Genomic DNA, 12,831 nt, shown 5'->3' with positions numbered 1-12,831 from the left:
TGTATTTGCATCGACCATCATGAATGAACAGGTTTAGTGCAGTCATTAAACTCATTGGAGAAGGGAAGAAATATCACACGAATCTCCCTCTATCTTCCAGAGACTTACGATGAAAACAATCCCTATGGATACGTGGAAAGGAGTAAGTGCCTTTTTTCTGCTTTTACAAGTCAGATGAGCGATCAAACTTAAACATAGAAGGAAACCATCATTTTCTTTTTGAATGAACACAAGGATGGCAAAAGTTGCACCACATTCACACTCCCAGAATTTTTTTCGTATGACCTGTTGCGTAAAACACAGGGTTTCATACGGAAAAAAAAAAAGAAACGATGGTGCAATACAACAGAGAAGGCTCATTTGTTCTTGCATAACACAGGTAAGCAATCGAAATATATTTTTACTGAAAATACTTAACATCCTTGACCCACAGTAATTTGGACATTTAGGTATAGTGATGCAAAATGCCCTAACTGATTGCAACACCCTACAAATCTGAGCTATTTGGTTGATCGTGGCAGAAGCAACACAAACAGGCAGTACTGCAAGAAGAATGGCGAAGGACAAGCACTTGTCCAATGTTGCTATTTTTGTTGTGCAATCTTTCTTGTGCTGCTTTTACCATGAACCCCCAATTGAAAATCACTCAGTGAGTAAATAAATGGCATTCTATTGGATAATGATAGTAAGTGTAATTTTAGCAGTCCCATTACATTTCATATGTAATAAGTACTTACACAGCCACTTCACACAGCTATTCGATTATATTATGAGTGCAGTAAAGTAAAATTATTTTCTATCCGGCAATAGCGTTCCATGAGCGCTCAGTATTTTCTGGGCGATTTCCTCTGCCTTTGTTTGCCACGAGATACAGCTCAAGCTGTTAAAATGCACCATCACACTCGGGCAATGATCAATTAATATTCTGAACAAAAATTTCTTGGTATAGCTGGAGTGCCCCGTTCTGAATAGATGATGCCTGCTCAGCAAATCAGCAAATGTTCTGGCACTATGCACTTATAGATGACAGTGACTGTGTAGTTGATTCCATACCATTATATTCTGCATGGTCCATCAAGTAATGTCCGCTGAGCTGTTTCCCTTCTCTCAAAACAGAAATGGCCACTGTCTTCTATACAGTTTCAGAATTAAGGCACTCGCCAGCTATTTCTCACATTTCAAAGCTTACGCATCATATTTTAGCACAATCTCTGCAAGCTTATTATTATGAACTTTGGAGTGTATAGTCCTAAGCCAGTTGGCAACATGAGTCATAAAAGCTTAAACACAAACTAATGGTACTGCAGAAAAAAAAACACAGGCAGCTCATCATTATGAACATCAAGATTTTTTGATTGACTGGCAAAATATGAGCAGCCTGAAAATTTTCAACAAAGCAGGAAGTGCTAATGGCAAAGTTAGAAATAAAGCATATGAAATCAAATTGCATTACACAGACATGCATTTGCAATTTTATGATGTGTGCAAATATTCCCCGAGCACATTCACTCTGGGTACTTGTGAGAGTTGGCAGCCATCTCGCATTACCTTGAAACTAAATGAATGTGGTAAGGACAGGCATAGCACTGCATCAAGCCTGCCAACACAGATAATCCTTCGCACACTGTGTCGACATGATGTGCTGCATTCTTTTTTTTTACTCATTCCACTTTCTTTCTTTGTAGACATTCCTCCTGCACCACCAATGCCACCACCTGGTAAGATTTTATTTTTATCAATATTTGCCGAGTCCTTTATAATTGGCAGAGAAAGTGATAAAGCCAGTGCATTTGGACTTCAGTGTCTAGTATTTGATGGTAATAATAGATGCTGAGCCATGGCCTTTTTAAAGAAGCAAAAGTAGACAAAGGTATTGTATTTTTCTCTATGAAACATCCCTATCTTTCATTCGGCAAGAACCTCAATTAGTAAAATAGGTTGCACACTCTTGGGCTAGCTTTGCTATGGGTTTAGAATAGTATGTCACACTTCTATGCACAAGTCCCGTTGAAAGTGTAAGGCCACCCTTCAGAGACTTACTCTCTCCAGTGCATATTGCCTACATTCACAAAGAGCATCTTTAAGGTCTTCTGGGATATTGCATTAAGTCGGGCCACTGTCAAGTGAATATTGGTTGCCGAGTTCCTGGGTATTTTTGCCACCTAAAGCAGTCTATGCAGATATCCATTCTTGCACAACATTTTGGTTTATTAAAGGCAAGAATTGTATATTTAAGGGCTTGTTTTCCTTGTTAGACACAATATTAATGAGATCTAACAGACAATCATGCCAAGGAAACCACAGGAGACGTTATTAGAAGTAATTGTAACATAAATGTGAAGAAAGAAAAGTGGACGAAAAGATAACTTGCCGTGGGCAGAAATCAAACCTACCACCTTCGAATAACGCGTCCGATGCTCTACAAACTGAGCTACCACAGTGGCTATTCTCCCGTTCAGTCAGTCAGCGCCACCAGCAGCCATGGCGGGGAGTGTGGAACACTCTTTATCAGCCTGTTCGGTGTCACGTAGTACATGAACTTATTACAAGCGGCCAGCTGACCAATAATCCTTCGTATACGTAGAACTACTTGAAGGCATTAAGTCTGCCAGAACGAAACCCTCGCTAGGAATGAAGGAAAGAATTGTATATTTAGGGGTTCATTTTACTTGTTAGACACATTATTAATGAGCTCTAACAGACAATCATGCCAAGGAAAGTATAGGGGATGTTAATAAAAGTAATTGTAATGTAAATATGAAGAAAGAAAAGAGGACAAAAAGACAACTTAAGATCACATAAAAAGCTGTCACCATGTGAGGCATTTGTTATGATGATGGCAAAGAATTACCACATAGATTTTTTTATTGTTAACGAATAGTTCTGTGAATCACCATCTATATCATGACTAGTTGGTGCCCTCACAAAAACAAGTCCCTTTGTCAAAACGCTGGCTTCAGCGACACTACTTGTGGGATAACTTCCCATTAACCATAATAATAATAATAATAACTGCTGGGGTTTTCCACCTCAGAACCATGATAAGATTATGAGGGACGTTGTAGTGGAGGGCTTCAGAAGTCTGATTATCTGGCGTTCTTTAACATGCCCATAAATCTATGTACATGGGCCTCTAGCTTTTTGCCTCCATTGAAATACAAACACCACAGCTGGGATTCGATCTCGCTACCTTCAGGTCATCAGATCCAAGAGTCCCATCAGCCATTAAAAAAAGAGCGAAAGCTAATTCAAACCTATTTTGTGAGTAATTCTGTGTCTAGCAAAATACATTGTTGTCTGTGGCTAGCTAGTAAAATGTATTAAGGTCCAACAAGGTACACTACACCTTACCTGATGTTTCACACACATACTAATGGCAGCGTTAATGCTAAAAAAGTGTTTATACAAACACATTGAAATCAAGACATATCTTAATTATGAAGTGTTAAAACAACTTTGTTCTGATAAATGTGGTGTAGAAGATTATTACTATATGCGTGTTGCACATCTTATGAGCGCTTGCATATATGAAGCATAATCTGCTTCTTAATTTGCCCTTTTGCACTGCAGAACCGCCACTGTGTTCTTCACGTGCTCTAAGTGTTGTTGATGATGGCGCTTCTGACCACTACCGACCACCATCGCATCAGTCCAACCAAAGATATGCAAGCAGCAATGGACAGGATACAGACATTAGAAGCCGGCACGACAATGTGCCAATGCACTCGGGCCAGCATGACTCAATGCACGAGTTCAGTCAGCGCGAGTTTGACAGGCAAGCATCAGATTGGCAGGAGCCAGCTCGCCATTCCAGCCACTTCGATGATGAAGCGTTGCCCACACCTCCAAGCCGAAACGAGAGTGTCCTCCCAGTGTCGATTCGACATTCGGGCCAGTATGATGGCGAATTCCACGTAAGAGGTTCTGAACCCTGGTCAGCACGCAGCTCAAGTAATTTCGATTCGTTGACACCGACTCCACCGCCACCACCACAGGCGGTCAGTGTCGAATACTGTGGTTCAAAAAGTTTTGGCATGGCACGAAGTCGGTATGATGACCCCAGTACCACACACCATTCAACTTCAAGCCAACATGATGCTCCTGCAACACAACCAACGCCACCTCTAGCACCTGTAGAGTCATCAGCATCAGTGCCCTTGGAGGCACCAAGTCAACACGCGAGTGCTAGTTCCGCTCGACCTATCACAAAGCCAGCTAAGCGTGAAGATACTTTCGATGAAGAGCTTAAACTACGCGTTTCTCTTGGTACTAAGGCTGGGAAAAAATGGGGTAGGGCAACTGCCGTTGCTGCACGTGCTACCTACATCACGCCAGAGTCTACGGTTGAGGAAGTACAAGCCTGGCTTGTCGCAAAAGACTTCAGTGACAGGTGAGACAACATCACAGACTCGCAAAGCAGAAAATGCTACCAAGAGTTCGTGGCCGATAATAGCTCGTTGTACTTGCATAAAATATGCTCTATCCCATACTGAATAGATTTGTTTCATGAATATACATATATTATGAATGGTCCAGTATTTAGCTTCATTAGTTATGAACCCATCGCTCAATGTTTCATAAGTGTAACCTGTCAGATATTGGAACAAAAGTAATCGCACCAGCAAGTTTTTTTTTTTTCATGACAGTAAATACTGGTGCCTTTATCTGTTACCTATAATATGCAGCCTCTTTTGTCATGAACCTTCATGAAAAAACTGCTCGTGTGTTTACGTTGGCTACATTATCCTTACTTTGCCTCCATTCATGATGGCGTGATGGTATGTACACATATATTGTAGCTCAACTGCTACACCAATGTGAAAGGTGCACCCATATATAAGCAAGTTAACTGTCTATTTGTTGTACCTTTAGTCATGTCCATAATGTTCATGAGCAATGCTTTAAGAGGTATCAATGTGGAAGCCTTTTCGATTTAAGATAAGCATTTACTCTTCAAAAACTCTGAGAACATACAAACTTTTTGTTTTAATACAGGGTAAAAGGTCTTTGCAAGGAGCTCACAGGCGAGCAGATGTTTGCACTCACCAAGGAGCGGCTGGAGGAAGTGCTTGCAGCCACAGAAGCCGCCCGTCTATTAAGCCACCTCACTGTGCAGAAGAACCTGTGTGGAGTGAGTAACGAAGTGTTGTTATTGGAAATAAATCTGGCTACAATTACAGTAGATTATTGGTAAACAAGATCTCTTAAACGGAACAGCTGCTTATATGGAACTAGTGCTTCTGACAAGATTAGTTTCATTCATGTATTCTACGCCCTTATCCATCTCTCAGTGAATGGAGCTCCTGTTAAATGGAATATAATTTCCTCGTCCCTTTAGGTTTCGTTTAATGAGAGCCTACTGTACGTACCATTACTGTTGTGCAACGCTCTCAACCTGACAAATTCACGAGGCTCCATCACAACTCTTGTCTGCTTAGCTCCAGTAGGTCTAGCTTTAAAAAGTTCTGAAAGCACTGCCTTGATGCGCACAAGATACAACACTTAGCAGGATACAGGGGATGATGTGTCACTGTTGGGATGATGGCCTTTTGTTAACCCAGGACTTGATAAAGACCAACATGAGCATAACAAACACACTTCCACTACTTAAGTGCATATGTGAGAACATGCTAATGCACTGTAAGCATCAAAAGCATTCAGCGTTCAGAGGAAAAGGGCTGTGCATCGCACGCTTTGTGCCTGAAACTGGTAAGTGGTGCCATACTGCAGAGGCTGCATGTACAGTAGTCATGGATTCAAACATGACACCAAATTTTTCGGTATGACAGCTGGTGATGCTCAATCACTTGAGATAACCATGTCATGTCGCAACAAATCTGGTCTCTAAAGATGATGTTTGCTCTGACCTTCGTGTTCAATTCGAAATTATGCTGACATGACCCAAGCTGAAGACAGCAGAAATGAAAGCGTGTACATCACTTAGCCATATATTGTCCTGTTTCAATCGTTGAGTAATGTACAATGCAGGCATCTCTTGCTAATATTGTCGATAGTGCACTAGTGACTAAACTTGCAGATCACTGCATGAATGACAAAGTTCTGTCACGTAGCCTTGTGCCAGTACTTGTAAAGCAAATATAACCTAGAAGTTGATGACAAAGAAGAGTTCTGGCCTCAATCTTTGAAGGTTTAGATGACTGAAAGCATGCCTCCGGTGTGCAGAGTGGCAACTTGGTTTCTCGAATATATATATTGGCACTAAAAACTTTTGTTGGAAAATGAACGCTGTTCATACAATACGAGCAGTCTGACGTGTGTTTATACAAACAGAGATAGACTGATTGTGGGGAGGAAGGTTGTCATTTTCTGCAGCCTTACAGGGAGCACAGCTGCCACAGCTCATCACTTTGTGGAAGTGTATAAAGCGAAGAGGAAAGAAGGTGATAGATGTTTGTTGCAGTCACATGACTAATGGGCGGCATCTGCAGGCAGACAGATCTGGAGATTAGACACCATCCCATTGTTCCCCGATAATAATAATAATAATAACAATAATAATAATAATAATAATAATAATAATAATAATAATAATAATAATAATAATAATAATAATAATAATAATAATAATAATAATAATATCTGAGGTATTACATCCCAAAACCACAATATGACTATGACAGATGCCATAGTGGTGGGCTTTGGAAATTTTGACTATCTGGTGTACTTTAGTGTGCACTGACATCGCATAGCACACGGGTCTCTAGCACAGTGGTTCTCAAATGGGGGACCGCGGATCCTAGGCGGTACGCGAAGCCATTTCTGTGATCCGCAAAACCCACACCCGCTTTTTTTTTTACATTAAGAAAATTACATATGCAACTCTGTTAAAGCGCGACTGTGCCACGTATTAATAAACTGTCCACAATGAAGTGATGAGTCACGTTTGTTTGATGTTTTTGTTAGCAATAAAAGGCACCTGTTTCACGCTCCAGTTGTGTTACTTTATCTACATATCTATACCCTTACCCTCCGCTGCAAGGGACCCCCATTACTTCCACCAGTCCACAAGGGGTCCCCGACACATCCATGGTTGAAAACCACTGGTCTAGCATTTCCCCTCCATCGAAATGCTACCGCTGCAGCTGAAACTGAGCCCATGACCTTCGGGTCAGCAGCCGAGTACTGCGAGTGCTACTGCACCTCGACGGACTTAGTTGTCCTTCAGAATATTAAGGAAGTGCCATGCTGTAGTTCAAGGAAACTCCTACGAAGCCGGGACGTGATGAGAAAGGAGACTTGCAAATGCAACACGTGCTGTTCAACACGAATGAAAGGCAGAAGGAAGATGCTAGAGAATGGGCCATTCACAGCACGTAATGAGCCAGTGTGTTTATATAAGCTGCCTTTTGGGTCTGTTGTTGTCTGTACACGTAAAACTATAAATCGTCACAACTAAAGACAAAGCACGAAAAGAATGAGTATAGGCAAATTAGCCATACTACTGTTGAGAGCTTTAGCCTTGATCGATCACAATGAGCAATACTCCACATTTTCATGACACACAACGTGCAGTGCAACATATCACTGGAGCAGCCAGCATCCAGTCCACTTGCTCAGGCAAGCACAGTGAAATTGATGACACAGAAGGGGATCTAATAAAGATGTGGCTCTCCATATTTGCCAAGCATCAGCAGGATATGTATTTTGTAACATCTTTTACGATTAGTTTGTCTAATAATTCATCATGTCTAATATAACATTATCATAATTACAGCAATGCAGCAAGTCTTTCAGCCTGGCTTTCACATGCAGTTGATGCTATGAAAAACTGTGCCCATTGTGGAAATGAAATAACAAAAAAAATCCAAATTCCTCATAAAAAGAGAATGAAGCTTCTTGGATTCTACCTGTTAAGCAGATGTCTATAGCATTACATGGAACCATTGTATAAAAACAGCGCTTCACCAACTTATTTCATTTGTGCTGTCCTATGCATTGCCGTGCCAATTAGCTGTTACACATTAGAATTGTAATAATCCTGACCTATTGTTTAATTTATATATATATGCGACTGATTCATCAAATCGATGGATGTGACTTCATAAAAGAAGCTGGTAAAGCGCACTGACACCAAACACATAGTATGCAGAAATACTCTGAGCTCTGACATTGTAGTGTCTTTTTTTACTATATTTTTTTTAATTATCACACGGTTTCGCTGCATAGATTCATAAAGGTGACCTAGCAGTTGCAACATTCTGCTAATCGAGTACGAGGTCGTAATTCACATTGCTAGCCATAATGGCTAGTAACATAATAATACATTTATGGGGGCGAGGTGAAAGGTGCCCGTGAAACAAGGTTTCCACACTACATAAAAAGGCTCCATCCAGACAGTGAAATTTGGTACTATATGTAGTCCTGAAGTGATCACTAAGTTCCTAAAGGCCCTGTGCTGCATTAAAACTCTGTCAGCTAATCAAACAATCAATCTTGTGCCTCCACAGTACAAGCCAAGTGGCAAGGACCAGTTGAGTGAGATCCTCCAGATGCGGCGCAATCGTGTGGACGCTGGCATGTCAGCTTTTGAGGACGCACCCAGAAGCCCCACTACCACGGTGGTTGTCTTGCAGAAACAGCACAGTGCAACCAGCGACTCTAAGGTCCCCACCACTGTCGAGGTCAATACCGCAGCTACGGCTACTACGAGCACCATGCAGTGATGGTAAAGAAAAAAGTATAGTTTATTCCCTGGACAACCAGTTCCCCACGACTTTCAATATGATGTCATGTTGCTCTCTTGCCGAGTGCTTCATCACATCTTACAAAACTGTGTAGCCATTAATCGAAAAGCATGGTTTTCGTACACTGCCTTCTAGCCTGCTGTGCTACCACACCACACACAATGTTACAAAAACGCTGGAGCAACTGGCGTCCAGTCCGACAGCTTAGCCTAGCATAGAGGAAGTGACAATTCAAGATGAGATCAACCAAAAATGTGGTTTTCACATTGTTCCAATCCAGTAGTGTAGCCAGAGGGGGGAGTATGGTGAGCGAGTTCGACCATATAATAATAATTGTTGGAGCTTAACATCCCTAAACTACAATGTGATTATGAAAGACACCGTTGTGGACGGCTCTGTAAATTTCGACCACATGGGATTCCTCAATGTGCACCTAAATTTAAGTACGAGATGAGCCTCAAACATTTTTGCCTTCATCAAAAAAGCGGCTGCCGCACATGAGATGGAGTTCAACCATAGTTTATGCAAGTTTATGCATGTGTTTTGTTTGTGGGCTTCTATAAATTCATATGCAAAATTAAAATTTAGGAAGGAGAAACTTTTGAACCTGCCCACCTCCCAACCCTATGACTCCGACAGTGTCCTGTTCTTTGTGTCTTAATGAGAGGCTAAAAAAATTAAAGTTGGAACACTGTAATATTACTTAAATTGGATATCTGCTGTGCTACTTTAACATAATTTTCTGTAAAGCAAAAGACGGAGCATTAGACAATAGTAATACACAGGCAGTGATGCTTTGAGCATTGTCTTTGCCTTGTGCTAAGTCTGTCACACCACGTTATATCTTATTATTCATTCAATGCGACCTTATGCAACTAGAACTTGCTGGGTGCAGTTTATAGATCATTTACAGCACTTAATACACTTGAAAAGTACTTTGACTGCCCCATAATGCTTGAGTGGGTCACACTTTGTGCAGATCACTTTTTATGACAGTAACAGATCTTTAATCACATTGTGTTCTGCATATGCCCATATCCTTATAAAATGCAGAGGGATCCACTGGTTCTTGACCATATTCTGCTTTCTTCTCTTCCAGTATCCAAACGCTGAAACAGTAGCATCCTAAACCGTCCAGCCTCCTTTATCTTGAAGGCATCCCCCACACATTCCAAAACATGACACCGTCCACAATTACTCAAGTCTTAGGCTAGAAGTCAGAAATGGGCCATTATTTTTTCAGGAACACTGTTTACATGGAAACAATATTGCAAGAAGTGTTGGCCAGTGTGAAAATGTGCACATTATCGCTTATAGCAGCAGTGCTAGTCTTTCAGGTGTGGATACAGTTTAGCACCTTTCCGCATGAAAGTGAGAACAGTCAATATTGTCTATGCAACTTGTTTTGTTGGAAGAGAGCACATATCGCAAATAAATATTTTTGAAAGTATTGTGTTTTTTACTTATTGGCAATGTCACCATCGAAATCAGCCCATTCCAGTTCACTCCGAATGAGTTGACATGCTTTCGTAATCAAACTGCGAAGAACACCAACTGGTTACAAGTATATGAAACCTGTAATAACAAATAAAAACGTGTTGGTCCACTGAATAGCTTCTATTACATTTTATGAATAAAGCTGAAAATAATAGAGAGCTAAGCTAGTTGGTAAGTATTCATTTTGAAAGACTATGCATGCAAAAAGGGACACAAGAAAGAAGTCAAGACACCACATACACTAACTAACAATGACGGAAAATAAAGATGGCACAAATGCTTATCAGCACATGCTCAAGCAATAAGCAGATCTCTATCAATCCGGCATGCATGAGCGTCTACGTCAAAGATAGCACTTGAGGCAGGGGTCTCAAACTTTTCTCAGGCAGCAGGCCTCAGTCACAGAATTTAGTGCCGCAAGGGCCGGGTCTGGGGAGAATGTAAGAGTGGGGGGTGGGGTTTAGTTCGAACACATTGTCTCAAAACACTATCAATAAAAAAAAACTTTCCCATATATTATATGTGGGTCACTGTTGGAGTAGATTCGGGGCCAGGATTCCATCCAACAACATGTCAATGCTGATCTCCAAAATTATAAAATCTGAAGGCCATTTAGAAATACCGATTTTCTTTCATTATTATGCTTCAACACATGATGACTTGATGGGGTGTGTCATGAAAACAATGCTTGGTCATGTCTGTGCAGCTCAAACGTACTTATTATGAAAACAATATATTTATATGTGTATATATGTAAAATGAACATAGCTATGTGCATGCCGCAGGCTACAAGCAACAGGTTCGGCTTGCGTGCTTGAGACCCCCTGTCGTAAGATGTCTTGCATAAAGAAGAAATCAAGTGCCTGAAAAATTATCTTTCACGTAGACCCCACAATTAAGTGCTGCAGTGATAGATCTGCTTATTGCTCAAAAATGCACAGATAAGTCTTCGTGTTTTCCTTCCTTTTCGCTGATGTGCGCTTTTTCAGTTATTGGTTGGCGTTTGTGTTGCCTTGAGTTTCTTGTGTCCGTTTTTGCACGTCCTGTCTTTTAGAATGCATTCGATGAAGAAAACAGTGACAGGTTAGTTCAACAGTTACCCTGGGCTGGCCTTGCTGTCTTGCATTCTGTATGCATGTCCTAACTTGCTGGAAAACTATGCATCTTACATTTAAATAAGTGAATTTCTTTCAGTAGCTGCTAGGTGATTTTTAGTGTGGTGCTTCATAGTCAAACAGCTTGCACTTAAAGAAAAAAAAAAATATTGCTGCAGTTTCACCAGCACATGTACTAGACAAAGCGAATAATATTTAAATTGCACACCTGCCCACCAAGGAGAAGCAAGGAGGTGAGAGCCCCAAAAAAAGGCAAATGTAGGTAACTCTGAGCAGAAAGCAATTATATACACGAAAAGCCCAGCGAACTGGTGCTTTCTGCAGAACATTAAGCAAGCCCGACACCAGTTTTTTTTTTTTTTTTTTTCAAATCGAATTATCTGGAAAAACATTGTTTCAGACTAACAATTTCGCAGCTGGAATTTACATATTTAGCACAATGTCAGCCGCCTCAGTTGGTTTTGCATGCAGACTATATAAATACGCTTAGAAAGACAATTGAAAACTCCCAGTCGGAAGAGCCATTTGCACCTGAAAACCAGACTGGAAGCCCGTTTTTCAGCTGGGAGTTCACATCTAATTTTCATGTGGGTTTACATTTTATGTGTGTCCCCTCTCTTCTCTATCCGCGTCTTCAGATTGCATAGACTGTCAATATGCAGTAAATGTATTTGCAAAGATATATTTACCGTAAAAAACAAAGAGATATATTGAATAGGAAAAATATTCTACCACAGCTTGCAGTCAGGGTGCATTAAGCCCGACGGAACTCTATACGAGCGGCATTTTGTTTTAAACAGGTTGCTCAAGATCGAGTCATAGCTACATTTATATCGCGACTATGTCTCACTTATTTGTGTTCCCCCCGTACATAATACATATTTCGCAAAGCTTCCACAGCCCTCCCCCTCGGTCTTTTTTTCTCTTCGGCAAATATATATAAGGTACGCACGGCTGCGAACTTGAGAGAAAAAAAAAAACATTTCAGCACGCAGCTGTATGCTCCACCGCCTATTAACGTTCGCAAAAACTGTCGCGCAGTTTCGCCTAACGTCCTTTTTATGAGTCAAGTTTCAATGCTGAGTTTTGCAACAATCGTGGTTTCGGAAAGGGGAAAGTTGCAGAACACCGACAGACTCCACAACGAAAAGAATGCACTTCAGCGTTGTGTAGCTACCTGCTCGACGACGTCCGGAAATCTAAGTACAATTCTTGACTCACGTCGGTGCTTGTTAGTGACATTTTCTTCGAAGACACTGCAACGCCTGCCGGAGCTAGAAGTTGCTGGTTGTAGCACTCTCGTTGTAGTTCCCGCTTCTGTTACTTCTGTCTGCGTTCCCGCTTTAATGACACCACGTGATACCAAAGAATACTGCATTTAAACTGTGTTTTAGATCTAATAATGACAATATTATAATAAAAACAGTAATTTAATGCTCATAAATGGGTCAAAATATTCTGCACGCGTTTATTTTTAATGGGTGAAGTTAACGTTAAGAATTGCACTGAGCGGC

At 40.9% G+C, this 12,831-nt stretch overlaps 1 protein-coding gene across 2 annotated transcripts in view; it reads left to right on the top strand.

Moving 5' to 3' along the window:
* LOC119181413 (uncharacterized) overlaps positions 1-9,940 on the top strand; it is a 59,463-nt gene extending 49,523 nt beyond the window's left edge. For both annotated transcript variants that reach the window (XM_075874983.1, XM_075874984.1), the window contains exons 17-22: positions 101-142; positions 1,686-1,718; positions 3,571-4,390; positions 4,996-5,131; positions 8,469-8,698; positions 9,805-9,940. In XM_075874983.1, coding sequence (XP_075731098.1) covers positions 101-142; positions 1,686-1,718; positions 3,571-4,390; positions 4,996-5,131; positions 8,469-8,684 — 1,247 coding nt within the window. In that variant the 3' untranslated portion in view covers positions 8,685-8,698; positions 9,805-9,940. The remainder of the gene's footprint in view (positions 1-100; positions 143-1,685; positions 1,719-3,570; positions 4,391-4,995; positions 5,132-8,468; positions 8,699-9,804) is intronic.
* The last annotated feature ends 2,891 nt before the right edge of the window (positions 9,941-12,831 follow it).

Source organism: Rhipicephalus microplus, chromosome 10 (assembly GCF_043290135.1).
Source record: "Rhipicephalus microplus isolate Deutch F79 chromosome 10, USDA_Rmic, whole genome shotgun sequence".
Classification (NCBI taxonomy): Eukaryota; Metazoa; Arthropoda; class Arachnida; order Ixodida; family Ixodidae; genus Rhipicephalus; species Rhipicephalus microplus.
The sequence above is the reverse complement of the archived record's forward strand: the minus strand, read 5'-3'. Positions and strand labels throughout refer to the sequence as shown.